This window comes from Lagopus muta, chromosome 7 (assembly GCF_023343835.1).
Source record: "Lagopus muta isolate bLagMut1 chromosome 7, bLagMut1 primary, whole genome shotgun sequence".
Classification (NCBI taxonomy): Eukaryota; Metazoa; Chordata; class Aves; order Galliformes; family Phasianidae; genus Lagopus; species Lagopus muta.
This window is the reverse complement of record NC_064439.1, coordinates 24,033,397-24,058,627: the sequence shown is the minus strand read 5'-3', so window position 1 is coordinate 24,058,627 and position 25,231 is coordinate 24,033,397. Positions and strand designations below refer to the sequence as shown.

The 25,231-nt window shown below is 36.5% G+C and overlaps 1 protein-coding gene across 3 annotated transcripts in view; it reads left to right on the top strand.

Moving 5' to 3' along the window:
• The window catches only part of SLC25A13 (solute carrier family 25 member 13), a 92,806-nt gene that overhangs the window by 47,648 nt on the left and 19,927 nt on the right, over window positions 1-25,231 (top strand). For all 3 annotated transcript variants that reach the window (XM_048952222.1, XM_048952221.1, XM_048952220.1), the window contains 8 exons: window positions 3,063-3,209; window positions 4,968-5,106; window positions 5,933-6,026; window positions 6,203-6,287; window positions 8,155-8,239; window positions 8,690-8,848; window positions 14,872-14,924; window positions 15,922-16,002. In XM_048952222.1, coding sequence (XP_048808179.1) covers window positions 3,063-3,209; window positions 4,968-5,106; window positions 5,933-6,026; window positions 6,203-6,287; window positions 8,155-8,239; window positions 8,690-8,848; window positions 14,872-14,924; window positions 15,922-16,002 — 843 coding nt within the window. The remainder of the gene's footprint in view (window positions 1-3,062; window positions 3,210-4,967; window positions 5,107-5,932; window positions 6,027-6,202; window positions 6,288-8,154; window positions 8,240-8,689; window positions 8,849-14,871; window positions 14,925-15,921; window positions 16,003-25,231) is intronic.

Below are 25,231 nucleotides of genomic sequence, written 5' to 3'. Positions count from 1 at the left end.
ATATGACTGCATGTACACAGCATAGGTAGAGTTAAGAATATCTCATCAAATTTCCCTGATAAATTGCTAGTAGCTGCTGAGCCTCATTTTGAAGCACAGTTAATCATGCTGTGAAGTGTCTTAACTTTCAGAGTCAGATGGAACAGATGGCCTTTCTTTTGTGCTAAACACTTTAAGGAATTTATTGTGTTGGTATACAATATCTAGTTATTAAAGGAGTGACATCTGCCTGTTTTGTGGCAGATTTTGTATGAGATATTTAGTTATGAGACTGAGTCTTGTTTCCATATAATGAATCCAAAAGTTCTCACACATGTACATCAGTGTGTTGTTCACCTCTTGGGAATGTTATATAACAGAAGGTCCTTATGCTTCCTTCTATGTGTGCAACTGGAACAAAACAGTGCTTTTCTCAGCTCAAAACAACCTAAGTAGCCTAAGAGAGCCTACCTTACCATGAAGGTGGGATGAGCCTTCAGTAGCCATTTGCGGTCTGCTTAAGCCATTTCATTTCTGAACTAAAAGAAGATGTGGATAGAGAACTATGGAAGGCTGACCTCACCCTATTCAGACCTTTGTCTTGCTGTCTTTTTGCAGCTAAGCACTGTGTCCTGGATCACTTTGAGCATGTGGGATAATCCTCTCTAGTTAGTTCCACATGTACCAAGAAGATGGAAAGAAATCGCATAAGCAAGGGAAGAATGAGATCGTTTGACTCCTACTTGATTGTAGTACTAACGGCCTTTTTGTAATTATCTGGGTGATGACAACAAACATGCCCTTCACATGTGTCTCTGGAATGTGAGCCCTGCTTTCCTTCTGTGGCTATGACATTACCCCCACCCCAGGTCCTACCAACAGGGAGACATAGCTCCCAGCTTGCAGGCTGATGTGCACAGGTGGTAGCAGGCTGGACTTGTGTTCTGCAAGTGGTGTGCCAGGGTTTTTATTGCATTTTAGTGCTGAATTCTGCCAGCGTGGGACTGCCAGCAACTTCAGTGGTTAACATAAATTGAATGAGAGAGAAAAAGAGAGAGAGAAGAAAGCAGAATTCAGTTTCTCATGTAGTCCTTCTGGTAGATTCAATTTATTTTTCTTTAGTGATGCTACCATTAGATGACTTTTTTTTTTTTTGTTAATTTGTTCATATTTATGTTCAATTTTTCTGTTTCCATCCACTAAGTAGTGGGTAGTTAGGAATGGAAGTTAATACACAACTCCTCTTCAGAGCTCTGTGCCTCCTGAATTAGCTGTCTGCCTTAAGCTAACAAGTTGTTTTGCATGGTAGTGCTCTTCACACTGTAAACCTCCCAGAATTTCTTGCTTTCAAACTCTGTTGAAACTGTAGTCAGAATTGCAATGAGACAGGAGCTTACATAGCTACATCCAGCTGGATTGCTCAGTTGTAACACATACACCTAGGGGGCTGTAATGTAAAGGAAGTATGACAGAATTTAGACTGTAACACTTTGAATTATAACCTTCACAAGCATTTCTTATTAAAAGCAGAAATTTCTGAATAATTCTGTGAATGAAGTGCACAGTTGAAATACTGATCAGTCCTTTCCTGTCTCTCCCCTTCCCTTTTACCTTCTGCTTAAGTTATTAGGAGTTTTCTTCATACCTTTTGTTTCAATAAATAGTGTTTTAATTATGAGTCAAGACTGAAATTAGAGAAGCTAGGAGACTGAAATGAAAAGACAAAAAATGGTTTGAATGGCAGCATGCGTTGGTGGCTGCAGACTGGAGTGAGTGAGCGTAAGGCTGAGCGGTGGCTGTAGACGTCCTGTGGATGTGGACTTATGCTTGTTGGATTGGCTTTTGGTCTTTCTCTCTAAATTCCACTAAATGTTGCTGTAAGAAAAATACCAATTTTCAGGAGATTGTATTCTGTGAATACATCATGCTTTTGGTACTTGACTACTGCAAGTCTTGGCTTAACAGGACTTTGTGTGTGTTTGCAAATAGAGTGAAAGTAATAGGATAGTGCCATTGTCCACTGCAAGACTTGGTCTAGTACTGCTGACATACTTCTGCAGTGATTCCATTTCCTGAGTAACTGATTATTAAAATTCATTCAGACTTAGCACAGAGTTTCCAGTGAAGAAGCTTTTACAAGGCTTGAAATTGGAAGGAGGGACATGGTAATGATTTGTTTTCTCCCACTTGGTAGAGAAATACTGATTGGTAAGTCAGACTGCGTGACCAACATGTAATTCTGGTTTTAGCGAGCTAGTAGAACTAGACAAAACATTGATATGTATTACTAAGTTACCATCTGTGCAGGATTGTTCCTTTTAATTAAAAGATAACAAAGTGTTCTAATAGTAATTTATGAAGAAAGGGCAAAGGCCACAGTAGAAAAAGACACACATTTTTGGGAGATATAAAGTCTTTTTTTCTGCCCTCTCATTTCTCAGCGTTACATCTGAATCACAAACAGGTTATGAGGTGGTTGCAATAGATGATGCTTGTTTTAGGTCTCTGTCTGTTACTAGTGTTGAAATATGGAGAAGCAATCTTTACACAGTCTTGATATCAAGAGTTAAATTAAACAGTGATTGTCTTTAATAGGTAAATAATATTTTAGATGAGAATGCTTTTTGAGTGAGTACTTTCAGGATTATTGAAAGTCATTGCAGAAATCTCTTACCATACTCTACCAGCAGTGAAGAGTTTTACAGAACATATTTTGTTTTGTAATGACACACACAATAAACTGGATAATGCACATCCTGGAACACTTCAATGTTCACACATGGGAGATTACCTCTATTGGTTTGTTGATGTATGCCCTCTGTTTCTCAGTTTGATCAGCATGACTTAATGCCCACAGAGCAGAGAAGTCATGGCTGTTGTTTTTGGTACTGAGCTCAGTGACAGAGGCCATTTATGCTACAAATGGAAAAGGCAGAGAGCTATACATACTGTATCAATTGAAAGGATTACATGTAATCATGGTTTAAGTGTGAGATATTTTGTAGGATTTTGTAGGATTGCATCAAATAAATCTGTTACGGTAATAATTCTGAAGCTAACTTTTTTTTAACATATATTTTCAGGAGATACAATTAGAACATGCAAAACAAGCTTTTGTGCAGCGAGACAATACTCAGGCTGGAAGAGTCACAGCTATGGACTTCAGGGACATTATGGTCACTATCCGACCACACATGCTGACACCATTTGTTGAAGAATGTCTAGTTGCTGTGAGTAGCTCTGGTAGCATCATTGGGAAATCATGGAATCCAAGATTGAGATCCATTTTTTATGTAGTTTGACCACTGATCCATGTTACAGTGCATTTTTTTAAGCTCAGCAAAAATTATCTATGCGTATAGAAGTTATCCCTCATTACAGAATATAACTTCTCAGCTCCACTGGTTTCCTGAAACATGAGACAAAGCAAGTAGATGGGCTGTTGTGGGGCCTACAAATGTGGAGTTTACCTGACTATTTCTGGTCATTCTTTCATAGTGGGCTGTGTCAAATATTTTGGGTTAAAAACAACCAACCCTTTACATCCCAATTGGGATGTCATCCTCAAAGGACTTGCATTGCAATTTCAGTTCTGAGTGTCCAAACACCTGTGGCAGTGTAAGAACTGCAACATCACCCAAGGATATTCACTACTGACTGATTGTTGGTACACTTTAATGTATGCTTTTGTCAGCTTGAAATGCATTTTATTTTTTATTGGATGTTTTCTTGTTTTCTAGACATGATTCTATTTCTGTTGTCCATTAAGCAAAATGTTTTTGTTTTTCTGTAATTTTTAGTAATTAATTTTCTACCATTTCTCCCAAATAAAATCTCTAGGTTTTTGTTTTGTTTTGTTTTTAAGAATGGTCTTCCAGCACACATAAGATTTGTCTTTCGTGAACTCTGTTTCTCGGAGAGCATGAACTTCTGTTACAACTATCACATTCTAATACATCGTGATAGGCCAACTTAAATATTATTCGCTAAAGGGGAAAAAAAAAGGCACATTTGGTTTTGACCACAGTTTCTAATCTTGGGAATTTGTAGCAAGTCTTTCCAAGTAATCTGAAGTCTGGCTTTATCCAGGTTTAAAGAAGTCTTTTCTTCTTTGATTTGTAAGAGAGAATTCCAGGGAGATATGTAAAGTGATGAGAACTGCAAACTGGGCAGAATATTGGAAGAAGCATACAGTAAAAAGCATAGCCAGAAGACTTGTGGACTGACAATGATTTCTCAGACCTTCTTCCTCTCTTCTGTTTCCAATCTTGTTAGCAGCTTTCCTGGGTCATATGAGATTTTTGATTCTGCCTCAAGGTCAATTAAATTTTGACAAGCTTAAGCATTATTTTCAGAAATTTTGTAGTCCATCAATCTTGTACTTAGTGAACTGATCCAGTTTCTTTTTCTGTGTGTAGGCCCAAGACCACTTCAAAATAAAGGCTTAAGTTCGGTTCTCATTTGAGAATGAGCAGCTATGCAAACCTTGTTGTTTCCATTTGGTTTGACTGCTGATACAAGCCTGAGAGCTTACTGCTATTTTTTCACAACTTGAAATGCATGTGAATTTAAATGTTTGAGTTGACCTCTTTCAAAATATGTTTTGATTTTGTTGAGATTTTCTATATAGTAATATACTTTACATGTAGAAGTAGATTTCCTCATTACTAGAAATAAGCCAACTTATAAAACATTTCCAACTGAAACAGCACTGAAACTTGAACTTTGTAAATTACTACTGGTTATGTTGTTATAATCCTGCATATGTATTTGTTTAGGTTTGTAGGATGGGGAGAGTTTTACATTCTGGTCATGATTAGTTTCAGTAACATAAGAATCTTTCATAGTTTTCTTTATTTTACATCATTCAAAAAAAAAATCCTTTTATACCCTCACTCTTGTAAAAATAACTTTGTTTGAAAATCTTTATTTTAAGATTTTTCTTAATTTAATAGCACTCTTTTCTGCTTTTACTTTCTGCATTGTAGGCTGCTGGTGGTACCACTTCTCATCAGGTCAGCTTTTCCTATTTTAATGGATTTAATTCTCTCCTTAACAACATGGAGCTCATTAGAAAGATCTACAGTACTCTGGCTGGAAATAGAAAAGATGTGGAAGTCACTAAGGGTTTGTATAAATGTTTGCAATCTGGAAATTTCCGTGGGCATTTGCTTTGGGTGGGTGGAGGGGAAGATCTCCTCTGTATGCTTTTAAATCAATGGGAGGAAGAGAAAGCCTGCTTTGTTAGTATTCCTCGGCACACCATTCAGTTTTGTACGCTCCTGTTGGAGTCCACCCTCCAGGTTTTTCATTTTGTTTCAATCAGAAGAAGGTCCCAGTAAACTGCCAGTGGGGGCAGGGTGAGGAAAGTATGTAAAGATATTTAAAAGTTTAAGAAAACTTCCTAGGACTCCTGCCAAATTGGCTGCCTATTAAAGTGACCTTCAAGGGTAGTTGAAGAATTCCATAAACTTGTATTGGCAGCACAGTAAGCCGATCGACAAGCTTGGAACAAGATGTTATCTGCTATATCTAACCTCTTTATAGAGAATTCCCTGTGCAGTGCCAGAGTTTCATTAATGTGGCCTACTGGGACTATGCATAAAATGTTCCACATCTCTTAACTCTTGATTTTTTTTCTTTTGCTTTTTTTTCCCCGTGACCCACAACTGATTGATACCGTATGTCAAATATCCTCACTCCTACCGATAGTACTCAGCTTCAAGACCAGAGAGTAGTACTTGTTTACATGGTGGATATACCATTTCAAACATACATTTATATAGTGGCAGGAACCCTTTTATGGTGGGTCACTTCTTTTCCTTCCCTTTCTCTTTTTCTTTTCCACTATTAGCATCTTCTGCTTAATACAAAGTAAGTGTAAGGTACTCTGGATTACTTGTATCTGGTTTGACAATTTTTGTTTCTCTTCTGTATTTCTATTCTCTTGCAGAGGAGTTTGTTCTGGCAGCTCAGAAATTTGGTCAGGTTACACCCATGGAAGTAGACATCTTGTTTCAGTTAGCAGATTTATATGAGCCACGGGGGTAAGTGAAGAATTGTCTATCCTTCCCTTTTTCCCTTCCTCCTCTCATGTTTTCTGAAGGAGGGGGAGGTGGTGGTAGGGAACAGATGGGTGTAGTATAGTGGTCAAATGCAGATAACTCCTTGTGATCCAAAAACACATCTCTTAGCAGTTGCTAAGCTGAATTCATTTCCTCAGGCGTATGACATTAGCTGACATTGAAAGAATTGCTCCTCTGGAGGAAGGAACGTTGCCCTACAACCTGGCTGAGGCTCAGAGACAGGTAAGAAAAGAAACCAGTAAGACACTATTATGTATTGTGTTCTGGTTCCGGTGTTAGAGAGAGAGCCTACATCCTTCTGTGTTCTCAGATTACCGAGTTACTCTACAGTATCTGTGAGGTGTATCTTCTTGTTAGAATTCAGTTTTTAAGGTGCATCATGCCTTTTTTTTCTCATCTCTGTGTCCATTTCTCTTGGGATGCATTTTGACTGGTTAAATGTAATTTACTTTGGAAAGATAAAAATATATGAGTGTAATCCAGCCATTCAGTAAATATTAGATGTATACCTAATTAAATTGTTTATGTTTCATGATTCTGTTGCTCTCTGTTCTTTTTAATGAGGAAAGACTTCCTGCTTGAGTATCGATAGTAAATTCAGCATTTAGCATATTAAATGGCAACCCTTGTTCTGAAAATGCACACAGTTCAAGGTTTCAGAGTATCCTCTGCTTTGCTCAATGCTCTGCTGAGTATGAAAATAGGAGGGATTATGTTTAGCATACCATCAGTTTAAGTAAAATCATAAATATTCACTATATAACCAAAGCCCGAAGGATATTGACTTTCTCCTGGTGGTCTAACAAAATGAACTTTTGTTCTGTTAGAGGCAAAATGAAACAGGAATGTTCTTTAAATATCAAACTTACTGAGCTTTTAGTTTTCATGTCATTGTAGCATATGTTATATTTTTTAATGATACAAGTTTCTATACAGATAGATTTAAAACTAACCATCCCTGTTTCTCTCTTTCTCTGTCTCTATTTTAAGACAGTCTTGACTTTGTGTCTTGTGAAACCGTGGGGTTTTTTTTGTTGGTTTTTTTCCTACTCTGGGTCTGTGTGGAGACGCCAGTTTGACCACAATGGGTTGATGCAAGCTACATTTTTAGGGCTACCAGGCTGTAAGCCAGGCCTGTGTGTGTATGTGTATACACATGCATCTCTTTTGCTTCTCTTTCTTCTTCTCCTCCTTCCCCTACACTTGGACAACCCCACTGCGACTCTAAGACGGTATCTAGCATGGCGGTTTTTTGTGAGTTTGAGCGGTGACTAAATGTTGACTATAATGGGTGAATTCAGATGAGTAGACTTGTAAAAATTGACCATCTATTCCTAGAAGACTCCTAAAGGATTTAAAAGCTTGGTCTGAATATCAAGTAACATAAGTTACAATAGGTGGCAGTAAAATGCAATTGTGAAAGGGAAAACTTCTTCCATTTTTGCTTTGGGGACGCTGTCTCTTAGTATCATAATAAAGTGGGATTATAAAACTGTTATTGTAGGAGATGTAAGGCCTCTGCATAATTTTGTTACACTCATTATTTTCCTTCATTACCTAGTGATTTTAAATTTCAAGCACTTCTGAAATTTGCTTTTCTTTAAGTTGAATCTGAACTCATGGACTGTGAGCAAATGAAATTGTAGGAGTGCTTTATGGAATCTCACTGTCCTTTAGCAAATGCTTGCATATGTGCTTTGATAGCCTGAGAAATAATAGGGATACCTATTTTATCCATGCTAGAAAGAAATTCCAAACTGGAGCTGCTTGTAGCTGTAGAAAATTCATGACATAAGGCATAATGTGTGCCCTGTTAGGTATGAATTTGAGTTCTTGATTTTGGAGTTGTATAATTTCTTGTACCATCAGTCTTTCTTGTTTTTTCTATCCCAAACTGAAGAGGCTATGCTATATGATGCTTGGAAATGCGTGGATAAGACATTTTATTATAAAGACAAATTCTCCAGTGCATTCTGGGATTTCTACTAAGTATTGATAGACTTTCTGATCCTGAGATATTCTCTTAAGAAATGCAGTACTCTGATTATTTTACTTTTCCTCCCTTTTATTTTTCATCCTGTCTTGACAGAAAGCTCCAGGTGATGTGTCTCGACCAGTCCTCATCCAGATTGCAGAATCAGCGTACAGGTTTGCCCTTGGTTCAGTTGCTGGAGGTTAGTCATGGCTGAGCAAAGGAGTATTCATCTTCACTGTTTTTCCTTTTGTACATTTTCCCCTTTCCCACTTCCCCTTCTTTGTGGAAGACTTTCCCATCTTTGCCTTGAAATCCCTTTTCTAATCAATGTCACGACTATAAGATGGCAGTGGAAGGGATCATCTGGTCTACAGTAGTTTTGGAATTTATGAGCAATTGGAGTTTGGTGGTGGTATTTCTACTTAATTTGTCACCAAAGCAGTTTCAGAAGAATCAGGTTAATAATGAAATAGCGTCAAGAAATGCTTTTTGGTTGAAATTATATGTGGTAGTTAGTTGTATCCAGAACATGATATTGAGAAAAAAGATACATCTGAGCACTGAGATATATATGTGGAAGATGATAGTTGCAATCAAACACCACAAATGCAAAATCACTGTTTTCATATAGCTTGATTTTTATTTGCAGCTGTTGGAGCCACTGCAGTCTACCCAATTGACTTGGTAAAAACTCGTATGCAAAACCAGCGCTCTACAGGATCTTTTGTGGGAGAACTTATGTATAAAAACAGCTTTGATTGCTTCAAGAAAGTGCTTCGCTATGAAGGTTTCTTTGGGCTTTATAGAGGTAAGTTTGGAAGGTGGCATATACTATTAGTATGTGAAGAATTCAGGAAAACTGAATTTTTAAGCCACTTTTGTTAATACTTCAGTTTTGTCTGATTTGTACTTTTTCTTTATTTATACTCTTGCATTAATTTGCATTCCCTTTCTAGCTGAACGGTTGTGAACTTATTGATAACTAAAACCTCACTGTAATGAGAACACTTCTGTGGGATCTTTCCATCTGCAACAGGGAAAGAATTGCAATTTCCTGTAGCAAAAAGTATATCTTTAGTCAAGTTTTCATCTCCTTAGCAGTCCTTAGCACCAAGAAAATTTTGTTTGGTAAAAAGTTAAGACAAATCATCCTCTGTTTGTTTTTGTTTTAATGTCCTTTCTCATCTATTGTCTTTCTATTAAAAGCATCTGTAGAGAAAATATAGTCCCTTGTTATTAACTAGATCTCCTTTTTGATATTTTATATGACAAATCAGGTCTCTCCAAACCATTTCCATGTGCTTCACTGATCATTGGAAATTGATGAAGTTTTATGTATACCTCTTCCAAGCTTGTCAGTGTTGAGTCAGCCAGAGAGATGAGCTGGGATCAACTTAGCTTACTATATGTAACCATTACTCCCAAGCTGTGAAATTAATTGTTCCATTCTCCCTCTATTGTAAATGGACAAAGTTCTGAAAGCTCACTTGCTCTGTCTGAGGTCTAAATCATTCTCATTTTGGACATTTTAAATAAGTACCTACAGTCAGATGACTGTTGTTTTTTTGTTGTTTGTTTGTTTGTTTTAATTTTCCCCTTGTCACAATTATGACATCAATGATGTAAGTCAGAGGTAGTTAAAAGAATCATTAACTACTTCATAAGACTAGTTCTTCTCTGTCAAAGAGATAAATTGACTTATACTTCTACTATCTGAATTATTGAAGATGTTTCTCTCCCATCTGTGATGTTTGTTGGGGTGGATTTGAAATTTGCATTATTTATTTCATTTTTAGCAATCTAGCTTAAAAACTCCTTTTAGGCTTTTGAAAATAAGATGTATATAATAAAGAAAACAAATTTCTAAAAACAGTTGAGTCAGGAATGAGGAGTGGAAGATGTCAGTAAAATGTATTAGGGTCTGACAAAGCTGCATGTACCTGAAAAGCAACAGTAACAACAACAAAAAACACTAACAGTTTTACAAGACAAAGTGTAAAACAACACTAAAAGTATGTCTTGTGGTGCACTGACACTCTATGACGTATGATCTCAGTTGCTGTAAGTTGGCTTCTACTTGAAATACAAACTTTGTGATTATTTTAGCACAACTGGAAACAGGAAGAGTCTGTTACTATTAAATGTGATTAAGGCAGTTTTTTTTAGTAGGCTTAGTAATTTAATAAGGAGTATTGACAGGGTTTCTATTTTGTAAGGGTTTATAGCAGTCGTGATCATAAAAGAAAAAAAATACAGCAAAAGAACAGAATATATTCCCTGCAAATGTATTCCATGTTCCATTATCTTGAAAGAATAAACATGTAGAATTCCACAAGTCTTCACTCCTGTCATATATAAATTCTGAGGTATAGTGACTTTTTGCCTGGAAAAAAAAATCAGAAATGTCAAAATGTGGATTTTGACTCCATTTGTTTGTCACATTTTTAAAATGATTTTTCATTGCCAAATTCAGTCAACTTTTGAAGTTTCCATCTGCATTGCTGATCTTTCCATTCTCTGTGCCCTTTACTACTTTTCAGTCTTCTCAGGAGTACTGAATAGTGAAATCCCAGACCAAGTACCAGTTTGGTACAGCTGAACTTCTAAACCTTGGGCAATAATCTCATTTCTGGATTATATAGGAGAAATTGTGCAATAGAAAAGAACACCATTTCAGAAGCTGAGACCTGCATTTGTGCACATTCGCTACCTACAGGGCAGCCTGATTTAACTTCTCTTTTAAAAGAGTAAAGTGGTGAAGGAGCCTTAAGAGATGTGACACGTTCTCTGTGCATTCCCATAATTGCCTGATTTCCATTGCATGATTTTTGAGGAGATCACACTGGGGAAGGTTGAGCAGGCAAGTACAGAACGAAGGTTTCCAATTAAGCTTGAAAGGGCAAGAAAATTTAAAAGAAACATTTTATAGATAGATCAGTGTATTTACCCAATGTCATGCAGTAAAGTTAAGGTAAGAGTCATCTAATTCTGGTCTTAAATGTTTTGCTGGGTAAGACAAACTAGTAAACCACTCTTGCTGCTCACTGGTACTCTTTCTTACATGGTGTTACTTTCTATTTTTTTTTATCCTGCTGGAGAAGGGAGCAGTATCTGATAGAATTCTCCTACTGCTTAACAGAACAGTAATGCAAGACCTTTATTTTAGAACAACAAAAAACATGTAAAGATTTGTAGTGGTGGTCTGTTTGCCATACCACACTGCAAGAAAGCAAGCAGGAGTTACAAATCCTTCTCTGAACTGAGCCATTTCAAAGGATATTTTTAATACAAGATGCGTAGTTCCATCCAATAAAGTGAACTGATGTATTTCCTTATATTGCTATTTTATTCCAAACTTGAAAAGGGCAAAACCACCATGTTCTAAACCACTGTCTCAGATAAGGATAAATTACACCATCTTGTGGATGTAAAGAGAGCATGGAATTCTAAGGATAACCAACCCACTTCTACTGAGAAGATGCTTCAATTTTAAAAGGAAATATGATACAAACCTCCGTAGGGTCTTTAATTTTTTAGTATCTACTACTTGAATGCTGTGTTGTTAGGCACTTTTTTTTTTTTCCTGAGATAAAATTTTTGTCTGTCTCTTTCTTAGCATGGCTTAAAACAATTCTCACCTTAGATATCTATAATTTAATGTTGTGGTTACACTTGTATCTGGAATATGTACTCCGAAATTCACAGGTATTTATATACATGCAAATATAAGAAAGGATTGGAATCTCTGATCAGTCAACATCTCTTCCAATTGATGAAATCATTTATATTTCTTAATAATATTTTAATTGCATGTTCACCCTAATGAGTCACAGAATGTTTAACAGTCTGAACCAGTGAGATTAAGAGATTATTTCATCTACTCTAGATGGAATTTCTATGGGAAATTTAAGTACCAATAAAATGCAGCTCACTGAATTGTTCAGTAGTCATGCATGTTAGTTAATGCACTTTACCTAGAGACTGAGAAAAGGGCTGTAGAAGACTCTGTTATCTATGGTTATTAGCTATTGAGAAATGTGTTAGTTTCATTTCTTCAGATGGTGCTTCTAACACTGCACTGACTACAGATGCCTTCTAATCTTAGATTTTAAAATTCATTCATTCATTCATTCATCATCCAATTTAATTATTATTGATGGACTTTCATGGAAGTAATACAAGACCGTGGCAATACTTTCCTTTGGAATTTGCAGTGAAGTACCATTTGTGTAGAATGGAAGTGCAAGCAAATATTGTAATGTTTTGTCACAGCACAAAATATTCCTGAAAGAAAAACCTAGTTTGCAGTCTCATTAAACTGTGTTTAAATGTCAACTGGAAATTAATTGCCTAATTTCTTGTACGAATCCTGTAATAGGAAAATTTGGCATTATTCCGTTCACACTTCTACACTGCGTGCCAAAATAGTTTCAAATATTTAACCTACACTGAGAAGCTCCTTCATACAGTGGGTTTTTCTAACGTGATGGGAAAATCTCATCCATTACACAGTGTGAAACTGAAGTTTCACTGTTAGAAGACTGAAGAATGCTTTGGCCAAGTAAGATTTCTGCTCAGTACCGTCACCACAAATGGGTTGGATGAGCTTTTGTGTGTGTATTGTTTGGCTGTATTTAGGCTGTTTTCAAAAAGTAACTTGTACGATCTTGCAAACTCTGAATGCAGTTTCTGATGTTCTGTCTCACGCATAACTTCACCTTTCCAGAGAGTCACTGTGTGATGATGTGTCAGATATGAAGTAGTGTGTGGTAATTGCTACACAAGAGTTTTGGATATATGAAAATGGGTTGTATAATCTGTTTGCTGTATACTATACTAGCAGGCTGCCTATGTGCAAAATGTTATTCTGTAATAAAAGCATACATTCTTCAAGACACTGTCAGATAATTCTAACCCTGTCCTACATCTGTGCATGTGTCATATTGCTGAGCTGTTAATGCATAGTAATACTGAAAAATCCCCAGCACGTGAAGATAACCCCAAGAGAAAAATAGTGTTTTCATGTGTGTCGCTTGATATGCTTTCCTTCTTCCAAAACTTACCATCTTTATCATGCTCTGAACTCTTTCAACAGTGTTTCAGAGCTCCCGTCAAAAGGGTAAATAATAACAAGAATTTAGTTAGGATAATTGGACCACAAATGTACCACTCTGAAATAGCTTTGTTACATAGGTATAGAAGCAAGCAGAGTCCCTCTTCCTCCCTATGCAGCTGGCAAAAGCATCTTTTTAATCACTGAAGATATAAATTCATTAGACAAAATGTCTGTATAAAGCCACGTAAGTCCTACAGATGTAAATTTAGATTAATATAAGATTTACAAAGATAATTTGGTCTGCATAAAGTTAAAGCTGTAAAGATATCCTGTACAATGTATATCCTAGTCTTTTATTCGTAGTGCTGCAGAAAATGTAACATTTAATTACACAATTTTGACTTAATGTTTTTTTCAGTGAAGTCACCTAATGCAGCTAAAACTGACTCAGAAATTCAAATTGTGAAATGTAAAGCAAAATCTCTTATTTTGAGGAACTGTACACAAACTTAGTACTACTGCATTCTTTTGTTCAAGTACTTAGCCTTACAATCATGGTTTTCCACGAATCTCGGATAAATTGTAGGTGTATGCGTATACCAGAAATCAATCATTCTTTCCAACAATTTAAAAACAAAAATCCCAGTACTGCTAATGCAAAATTTTAAAGGCATTAGTTTATAAACACGACTGACTTTTTGGCTACCACAAGCCAAACGGTGCTATCCTCTGCCATCTTTTACTTGCTAAGATTATCACTGATAGCCAATACAGCTGATAAATGGTACCAGGATGGAAGAATACAACATTGCGTGTTCATTTATCTCTTTCTTATTCTGATTTTTAGCTCTTTGGGGAAATGCTTTTCTGCAAGTGAGCTCTTGGAAGTGGGATGTTAGTTGTTGTCTCTTTCTCCAACATATTTGGAGAACTGTAAATGTCAGACTCTGTAGAAAGTACCCAGAGGTGCTGTCTAGGATTCTAAAGCAATGGGGTCTGCATCTAGCCTGTGTGATTTGAAGAGTGCCCTTGGCAACGCTTGCAACACTGTTCTAGCCCCAGGCTTATTTGCAAAGCTCTGTGTGTTTTGAGGTTGTGTAGCCCAAACAAGATACTGTCTGTTCACTTCAGGCAAGAGAAATGAGAAGTTAGGTTCTTGCTTTCAGTTCTATACTGCATCACTTCCAACAAAATAAATTCCATACCTGGGAAGAAGGTAGCATAATTTGTTCTATGAACTGGTGAGTTAGCTGGGCAGTATGCTCAGGAATGCAGTTGTGCATGGTCAAATGTTTTACATTATTTTGATTCCTGTCCCCTTGGGTTCTACCTTCTAACGCCATTGTTTTTGTTGCCAGAAAAAAAAGTTCTGCGGTCATGATTTTTGAAAAAGGTATAGCTTGTATCTTCCAGAATTTATTAGAAAGTCTTCACGCATTTTCGTGTGGAGATGCAGAAAATAAATGTAAGCGTAGGACAGATACTGAAACATAGTTGGCAGATCTGTGTTGGTGCTTAAGTGTAACGTGAGCTAATATCACGGATTTAAGAAAGCTAAAGTAACTACAGTATATGTAGGAAGTTACTGTGACTTGAAGTGGTAGCGCAGAGTTTGTTCTCAAAATGGAATGTTTAAGTACTCTCATTAAATATAATAACACAAAATTGCTGTAAAAATTGCCCGCTTCTAGGTGGTGATCTCTACATACATTTGTTGATTTGTTTAGTTAATACCAAGTTACTGATGCACTGAATTCTCTTTCTCTACCTTGCAGGTCTGTTACCACAGCTATTAGGAGTAGCACCAGAGAAGGCCATAAAACTTACTGTAAGTTTGCAAATGGATTATTCTTGCACTTCCTCACATTTTAAAGTCCATCTAATTACAGTTAGCTTGTTAAGGATTTTTATTCTTTATGTGTCAGCTAGTTGATAAAGTGCATTCCATCGTTTTTGCTTGATAGAAACTTAATTGCACAAAGCAACTGTTTATATCTCACTTGTGAATGCTGCAAGTGGCATGCAAGTCACATGTTTCTAAGCGTATTTTAAGAATCTCACTGAAAACTTATTTTTGGATTGGCTCCAAAATATAACAAGCTTATTCAACTTCTTCATCTGTCTGCTTGTTTGTAACTAGTGCAGGGCTTTGGTTTCACCTCTTAGCAAGAATGAGTAATTATTTATTGAGATTGGAGGGCTTTTGTTTCTGTTTCTTCACGTAGTTCCTGTATGTTTAATTTTTGCACTACAGGAGATAATTTGAACATGGAGTGAAGTGTTGATAAAAAAGGAACTTGTTTGCGTGCCTTTTTTCCTAAATGTCTGTCTTCTGTAATTTTGTTATTTCTTGAATGATTTGAAAACACTGAAGAATTCTCATTATAGGCCGATCTTAATACAATGGTTATTCACAAAAGCTAGTAAAATGCATTTTAAAACGTGAAAGATACTTACTGCTGTTAAGTGAATTACTATTGCATTAAAACTTATTACTGAACGTTCTGATATTTGTTTAGAACTATACTTCAATTTGCAAATGTTGTGAATATTTTAAAATCTTAAATGAGTTTATCGCTAAGTTTTGATAATTATTATTTTATTTAATTACCAATTGTTACCATTTTTCTCCGATGATTCAAAACTGAATGTTGCAAATCTTTGTTGGGAAGAAAATAATAGTCAATTTTAATATATCATATAAAATCTAAGATTTGTTTAGTATCTTTTAACTGCATGGATGTATTTGCATTTTTAGTTGCAAAAAAAGAGCATTTTCCCCAACCTTGTGATTTATTGGCTTTCATCAATGTTTGTTTTTTAAGGTTAATGATTTTGTGAGAGATAAGTTTATGAGTAAAGATGGCTCCGTCCCACTGGCTGCAGAAATTCTTGCTGGTGGCTGTGTAAGTATCTTTAATTTCCTTAATTTGAGCTACATGAAAGTATGGTGTGTAAGATGACCTATGTGGACTAAGGCTTCTGTTTAACCACAGATCCGGTTCAAGAGCAGACTCTACTAGAGCATCTCAGTTCTTTCCTAGATAGGCCAGCCACTCTTGATGAAAGGGTAAATGTATCTGTGCATCATGCCTGTAACTGCGCTGTATAATTCTCACAGCTTAGTTTGTTTCCTTAATACAGAATCTGTCTTTGTGAGTGTTGGCTGTAGCTTATGGCCTAAAGAGGATTCATGCTAACCTTTCCAGAAATTAATAATTAGCTACTACTTTGTGGCACCCACTCTGCCACGTCACTTCTTTCTTGATGTGTTATTGCGCCCACTAATTTTCACTTTTTGCAGCAATACTGGCTGTTTGAAATGGCAAAAACTACTCATGCTTCCTTGAGTTCACAGCAGACGTAGGCTGTCTAATGTTAACTCAGTACATAATGCGTTCCTGAATGTAGGCTGCACTTAAAATCCACTGTGTTTTTAAGATTGTTTTCCTTGCAGTGAGTGGTATCTTAATGAACAAGTGGTATATTCCTGGGTAAATGATTATACTTCACATTTTGGTCTAGTTCTGTCTGTTCATGTTACAGCTTACTTTACCTGGTGTATTGATTTTGTTCTAGCAAATGTAAATACGTTAAGTAAAAGGAATCGTTATTCAGAGACCAGTGCACTTTCCAGATAAAGAACAGTGTTTATTTAAACTGGCTTTGATCACCAGGGCATAGCAATGGTGGTATATTTTCAATCTATCTTTGTTTCTGCTGTCATAAGACAGATGAGGTCACATTTTCAAGCAGCTTCTACCCGTGTTGAAAACTGCATTGAGCAGCAACTTAAAAACAAATTCGTGCATCTCAGCCTCAGTCGGTGCAGAGATCCATTCTGTGTGTGCTCATAGGGAGCATACTAGGGATTATCTCAGCCTGGGGTGCAGTGGCTTGATGCCTCATGGGCTGAGAAGCTCTGGCTTTCTGTAGTTCTCAGGAGATGGGGCAGGATTTGGCTGCTGTCTCACTGCGCCCTGTTTGATCACTGACCTGTTGTAGACTGCCAGGTAGGATCCCCTTGTTCTGTAACTCTAGTAGCATTCAGGGGAGAAAAAAAAAAGAAGGGGGGGGGGGAGAAGAATGTGGGGCTCTGAAGTCCTAAATAGAAAGCATGCTGTAAGTGAAGGGAAAATGCAATAAACTACTTGCAGAGTAAAAAGTATTTGCCCCTTACACTAATAAAACATCTTATGAACATAGCAGCCATAGAAACTCAGCAAAATTTTCATTTAAAATGTCATGTATTCTGGAGTTTTTATTTTTACAGACTGCTGTGAATTTTTTAATGCAGTAGAAAAAGCACTCTTTACAGAGACCTGTCATTCACCGGCAAGCTTTTTGCCAGCAGTTCATCATAAACCAGGGATCTGCTTTCAGAGATAGGTGGCTTGAGATGTATTTTAAACGTGCTGTAACTGTTGGCTCGTTGCATTTGGAATTCAAAACACATATGAAGAACGGGATGCTGCATGAGGTTCTAGCAGCAGACGTGCGGTGGCAGAATGCCCTGAGTTTCCTTTTAACTGTGAAGTGCTCCTTTTAACTTAAGGGCATAGTCTGGTGCCAGGCAGATAGGTTGCAACTTGTCTCAGCTGCAGGTGGTCTTTGTTTTTTTGTAATTTTAAACCGAATTCAGCCTAGTAACACAGACTGTCATTACAAGTGGTGCCTAGCTTTTCGAGGAAAAGAGATGGGTTTTCCTTTCATGATATAAACATATGCATAAAATGTGAAATGCCAAAGGCAGGTCTCTCCTTCAAGTTCGAATGTTGGACTGGCCCAAACTTTTGTCCCAGTTTCAGTTCGTGTGAAACTTGTGCTTTCAGTGGAAGCAGCAAAGACATCGCTGAATGCTTTTGAAAATTTTTGGTCTTGGATTTTACCTCGTTTGAAAGCGTAGCAATCCTTTATAAGGGAGGCAAGGAGAGTGGAGAGTATGATGTGTTACAGTCTAAAAAGGGGCAGCCAGCTAAGAGGTGTTGTATGAAAAGAAACCTGCCCTACCACCTTTCCACTCTCCACATTTAGTTTTCAGCTGTGATTGTGTTACAAACACTGAGATTACATTTTCCTTTCTCCGTGCTTGTATTTCCCTGGAGCCCATTCATTGCTTATGCGAGGGTTTTGTGCTGGAAATCGTGGTAGATTTCAGTGCTTTAAATACCAGCCCCACGAGTTCGTTACAGCATTAATACCTAAGAAAGGGAGGACCAAGCAGATTCTTGGGTGTTTCTGGCTGTTCAGTAACACAAAGGGCTTTGAAGGGGTCAGTATCACCTGAGCAGCTCCACTCTGCTGTTCGTCCAACCATTGCCAGGCGTTGACTTTTAAGTCCCTAAGGAGCTCGCTTTGCATCATAATTACTGAGAATTAGTACACATGGCTGACTTTTGCACTTGTAACTAAAGCTGATTGTTTCATTGAACAAGTCTTTTTCTGTTTTGTAAACTGTTTTCTCTGCTGGAAAAAAAAAAAAAAAAGAAGAAAAGAAGAAAATAGATCTTTTACTCTGTGACCTGGTGGCACTTAGTTCAGTAAGCAGTGTGTTTCTTAGCTTATTATGTGAAGATGAAAGTGATAGATTGTCTGAATGTTTTTTTTTTTTTGAGACCTCCAAGAATACAATTAAAAATACAACCCTGGTGTTTTTATACAGAATCTTAAGGAGGATTTCTGTGTAAATAGTTGCTTCAAAATTTCCATCTTCAGTGTAGGAATTTGTCTTAGTGACTCTACTGTTTGCTACCTGTGAAAATATATGGAAAGATTTGCTCAGTGCCTGACACCTACCATGAACGCAGGCCTTTGCTGTGTAGTTAGGACTCATCCAAATCCTATATAGCTCTTACCATTACTAGAATAGTGAAGAGCTCCAGTACTAAGATGTAGCATAATGATATTATAGAGCTATGATCTGCTAAGCATCTAAACTACAAATCTGACTTGGCCTTCTCAAAAGAAAATGTGCAAAAATATGTTAGGTTTGATTTCAGCTGATACTGGCTGTAACTTCCCTTCAGGAAAAAGGATGAGTTTGAGGAATCACTAAATTCAGCTTGAAATCTCTTCATTTACAGTGACAATAATCTTGTAGTTTATATAAGTCTTTGTTTTCCATGATCTTTAATTTATATATTGAAGTAAAGAATAATCACCACTCCTACTGATTTTTTATTACTTGCTTCTTTTAAACCTAATTTCCTGAAAAATGTCATTAAAAACAAACTGATTTTTTTTTTAATACAGTGCTGATTATTATTCCTATTTTGGGGTTATATTAGCAGATTAAAAGCTCTTTAGAAGTGGCACAGAGATTATTTTGGGTTTTTTTAACTGCTGCCACTTAGTTACTGCTAAGCTTTCAGATGAAACAATAATTTTACTTATTTCCATAAATATGAAGCAGTTCCACATTTAACTGAAAAATATGGTTTGTCTCTGGAATTGTCAGTGGAAGAAATGTGAAGATTCAAAACAGAGTGCTTAGAAAATACACACAAAATATTAAGAAAGATGGAGGAAGTACTGTAGCACGGCTGAAAAGAAACAGCTTTTCAGTATATGTGGACTTGTCTGCATATAGCAGTACAATTATAGAGGTAAGTCAGAGGCCTGATGTTATACAAGAAAAGGGAAAAACATTTTGCTTTGTAACCTTTCCTCCTACTCTCCCTCCTCTTTCCAAGTGCACAGTCTTTTTCTTCCCAGCTGCTCAGTGTGCACTCACTATTAGCCAGTTTAAGTCCTGTAGCACAGTACAATTACAGACCCCGTACAGATCTGCTTTTATTTAAGCTGTCAAGGCAATTATAGGCATATTTCTAGAGACTTTATAGCAATCACAATAAAGTTGAAACATAATGGATCTGCTTGGGCAACCTCAACTCTGCCATGGAACATAAAAATTAGATATGATTAAGATGGGGTTCATCTAGAAAGAGCAAAAACCTGTCCAGAACTGATTTTTATAAAGGAATATGATGTGAAATTCCAGATGAATTGTGTAGCATAACCAGTCCAGTGCAAGTAGTTTTATTAAGCTATTCACAGCATTTGTTTTATGTTTCAGAGAGTAATAAAGATAAGTCTACATCTGAGCTGCGTTTTTCTCTGTCGAATTTTACTAGAGGCAGAGAGATGGACCGTGATTCTCAGATCACTTACAGAAATTCAGACATTGCTAAGTTGTGTCTGAAGGTATCAATCATTTTTTTCATTATTCAGAAACCTAAATCTGACAAAATTCTCTTCGATTTGGCAAGGGACTCTGAGCTATGGATAAAAATGAAACTGAGCGTTAAGGAGGCAGGGGGGCGGAATCTCTGTATGTATATCTGAAAAAAAGGATTACAAACTGCTATTGCAGAGACCAGTTTTGGTATACTTTATTGAGATGGTTAAGTAATAATGGTCTTCTTTATGATTGCTCATATTAGCTTTGAAAGCAAATGGCATATGTTTCTTGTATTCTTAGCAGATTTACTCTAAGAAGTCCATTCTCCCTGTAGCCAGAGACCATAAGTTCCATTTCACTTTAAAGGGCAGTTGTACATACACGTATAAAAGCCCAACGGTCACATTTCTTGCCTATGGAAAGGTTCAAAGGGCTCCAAAAACTATTCTTTTTCTTGATGAAAATTAAAACTTACTACATGGAATTTATTTTGTTAAATAATGAATTAGATTTCAAGTATATTTAATTAATGTAATGGAACAAAATACACTGAGTATAGTGTAATTCATTAGATATTGAAACGTACGCTTTTCTTCTCTAAGCTACTAATTGCAGTTGTTTGTAGCATACTGGTTCTGACTGATGTTAAACTTCTGGTTGAAAAAAAAAAAAATAGAGCAGTTCAATATGGGCTTAAATATAACTTCACTTTTGCAAACCCATTCTGTTTCAACACTGCTCTGTTTTAAGTGTCTGCAGTTAAATTTCAGCTAATTTTTATTTTAGAGCCTTACAGTGAAGCTGGGGAAGGCAGCCTATGGTAACACGATAACCCTTCCAAGAGGTTTTTACCAAAGGGTGGGAATGTTCCTGGTGTAGGGTTCCTGCTTTTCTGTGACCTCACCCCACATTTCCTTGCAGGTTTGGATGTTTTAAAAATAGTTTTACTGAATCTTTTCCCCAGTCATACCTGCTTAAACTGGCTTTTCCTGAAAACAGTCAGAAGTGGCATGGAACGTGATTTCACTCCACTGAATTTTCCTTTTAGATTAGTTCATTTAATTTTATTTTTCTTCTAAGATTATTTTCCCATTACAAAATAGAGGTACTTTCCTCTTTCCCTTCCCCCTTCCTCTTCCTTTTCACTTCCCTTCTTCCTCAAGAAAATAAAAATAGAGAGGGACCAGGATGAAGGATGGAAGTGGATTTGTACAAACTCTTAAACTAGATGGAATTTGTAGGTTTGTGTTGATATCTGTCAGATTGCAGAACAGCTCAGTTCTATCCACTAAAAAGACCATTTTTTACAAGAAGTATACCACATATTTTCCTTTTTTTTTTCTTTTTTTCCTGTATTAGAAGTATTGACCAAAAGTTTACATGGAGATGCATTTTAGCTTAAAACATTATTGTTTTGATAATTGTATTTTATGAGGCATTCATTTCTCCTGTAATCACCTCTTTTAAAAGCAGTAAAATATTGTAGTGTTTAACTGTGCAGGTTAAAAAAAAAAAAAAAAAGAAAGAAAGAAAGAAAGAAAACCTCAAACTAAATTGGGAATTAAAGTCTAGCTTTCTGTGAGAAAAAGGAAGATATTTATGATGTCACAGTAATTTATGATGTGACCAAGAAATAATGGGTCACAATTTTAATATAGCTACCATGCTGTAAGACTTGAAAGGTCTGTAAATCATTAAATGATTCCACAACTAGTCAAAATAGACAAGTAGAGCAGACAGAGCCAAATGTTAACATATTTGACAGGTCTGTAGCTTAATTGCTTTTATAATGCCAATCAAGAAGGCTCCACTTTGATTTTTTTTGGCTAGGCTTCTAAGAACTGAATTACCTATAACATAGAAAATATAGAATCTGCAATTTTTTTTTTTTTTTCCCCTGAGCAGAGTTGGTCTGTGCTTATGAAGAAACCATGCTCCTGTTAGTTTCTGTGTAGGCAGGTTGTTAATAAGCTATTTCTGGAAATTCTCACAAGTTGTATCTGAATTTTGCTTATCTATATGAAGCAGTAGCAGGGATGCACTTCTGTTCAGGCTAATTGCAATCCTATTTATGAGCATTTTAAGTGAATATTTGAAGGGGCTTGCTTTGCATTTTATGTACATGTGGCCATTAACAAGACTTGGTGATTACAGCTCTATTTGCTGTTTGTGCAGTCCAAGCTTAGACCTCAGCCAGGCCAAGAGAAGTCTGTCCTGGGAAGACAAAGATTAGCTGGGGAAAAACACAGTTCTGCCTGAGCAGCATGAAAGCTGTTTCTGTGCTATCCTGGTCTGGGTAGTGAAAAGCAGATGATTGAGGGCTGAGGAAATCTCCTCATGATCTGAAGAAAAGGTATTTACTATATGAACTCCCATTGCTAAAGAGCATTATCAGAACTCTGTATAGATAGGGCTGCAGATGAGAGGACACAAAATAGCACAAGATGGCTTGTCTGGGTTTTTGAAGCCTGGCTTTATCTGAAGAAATGTAACACAGAACCAACCTTTTGAGAACCCAGTGTGATTTACCCTTGACACAGAGTGCCACATAATTAAGGTTTTCACCTTTGAAATATATAAGAAAAACAGTCACTTTGGACAGCTGTCTGTTACTCGGCATCTCTTCTGGTAACACTGAACTGCATAGTGAAACCACATATGCAGCCACTCAACACAATTCGTCTCACACTTTTGTGACCTTAGGGCATATGAACACCAAGACTCTCACAGGTAGTTTGGAGCCCTATGGTGGCACTCTGTAAATCTTGTTCTTCTGATGGGATTGCTCTTCTACATGTGATTTTGTGGTACATCATTTAATATTTATGTGCATTACTTGCCTCTTGTACAGTGAGGGTGGTGATACTTCCATTCTTCAATCCTTTTAGTACATTTTAGATTTATATTGTTTACTTTTTACAAAAAAAAGTTTGTACAATGCTTAGTACTTTCAGAGCTTTGACTTAAATTAGGATTAGTATACACTAGCAAATGCACAGGGAAACAGGTGGCAAGGAGTAATATCCTGGGACTGAGTGCAGTAGCCCATATGACTGAATATGGTACGTAGTTGACTACCAATTTTGAATCTTGTACCACGTGGTTGTCTTGTAAATCAAATGAGTAAGCAAAGCATTGCAGACAATTTCTTTTGCAGACGCTGACTCTGGATAATTGCATAATACTGTGCTTATGTATTTTAATGGTTGCCATTAATTGCCATAATTGCTGTCCCTGGGTGATATTGTTGGAAATATTAACACTCTAATAGCAGTAGTAATCCTTTTATTTATCCATAAGCTTAGAAGCTGATATGTGACGAGTTAGGTACAGAAAATCTAGGATAACCCTAAACGCTCTTAGCTGAAAACAGGAAAAACCTAATGGCTTGAAGCTAGTAAATAAGGTTAATTAGAGGTGCTGGAAGAGCTGATGATCAATAGTGATGAAAAGAGAAGAATCACAACCTAATACTTTCTTTTGGGATGGAAAATACAGAATTTTCTTTGTGAATTACAAGCTGTATTCTTTTCAGAATGTACACTGAAGCTTTCAAATGCAGATTTGAAAGCCTTTGGAGAGTTAGGTCTGGTGTACTCTTTTCTTATCTAGTCTCATAAGGGCACAGAATGCACTTAGATGAAAAAGAACTAGGATTCCTTGCCTTATTGTAATGAAGGATGTGAAAATCTGTTTATTTGCCAGTAAAGTTTATTACAAGATTATTTGAATACGTGAAGAAATAGAAAACATTCCAACTTCTTAAACTGGAGTAGTGTTAAGCTAGCAGCTGTTATTAAATTTTTTTTTGTACAGAATGGATTGTATTTCTCCATCGACAGAAAAAAAAATACCACAACTATTTCTGCTTCTCCCTGCTGTTCTATAAAATAGGAAAGAAGAGGGAGGAATGTGATAGGCATTACTGTATGACTGTACAAGGCTATACCGCCATCGAGAGGTGCTGGGTGATATACCAAGTGCAGAGTTGAACAACTGCAAAAGTGGGGAGAAAAAAAAAATAAAAAAATTCACATGTGCACATCTAGCCCTCCTTGTGTTAAAACACAATAAGCATTTTGTAGGCATGCCGATTTGTAGTGATCTGTGCATGAGGAGTTCATGGATGGTGCAGGTATTGATTTTCTTGCTTTATATCATACAAAACCGTAAGTGCTTGTGATTAGGTCAAATGAGAAATACTTTCAGAATTATATGAGCCCTTTGTGGGACCTTTCAGATAATTAAGCTCTTGGTATTCACTCCTATAAATGAGCCAACGTTCTCGTTTTTATTTAATCACATCATAATAACTGGAAAGTAGTAAATGTGCTTTTCCAATCAGATCATTTATTTATTTAAAAAAGAAATATGATTGGAAGAGGAGATAAAGAATTCAGAGTTGAGGGTATTCAGTGTAAAAAAAATTGATGTTACTGCTAACTATCTATACTCAAGAGTTTATAAAAGTTATCCCATCATGATTTTTATGACACTTAATGGAGAAATCATTAGGTTTGAGCAACCTGAGCTTAAACTGTGTTTATTCTGGCCAAGAAAATAGTTTCCAAGTTCTTACCTTTGGGAACATATTTTACAATAATTTTTAAATGAGGTGCACTTTTAACTATGAAAGGTGCCAAACAAGAAGTTAATGTTCTTCAACTTTTTGCCAAATAAAATGAGCAGGCTGATAACACTGATCATGTTTTGTATGTCTTTTCCACAACAGTTTATACCAGCACCTTGAAGAGGGAAAATAAATAAATAAACGAATAAATAAATAATGAGATTCTTTCATTACATTCACTATGTAAAAACTCAGAAGACAGAAACAATGCTATTGTGATTCAAGCTACTGATTTAGAGATCAGGGTATCTGGAGACTGTTACTAGTTGCTTGTTTGAGCTTGGGAGACACACACACAGGGCATACAATTAACCTCCTTACCTCA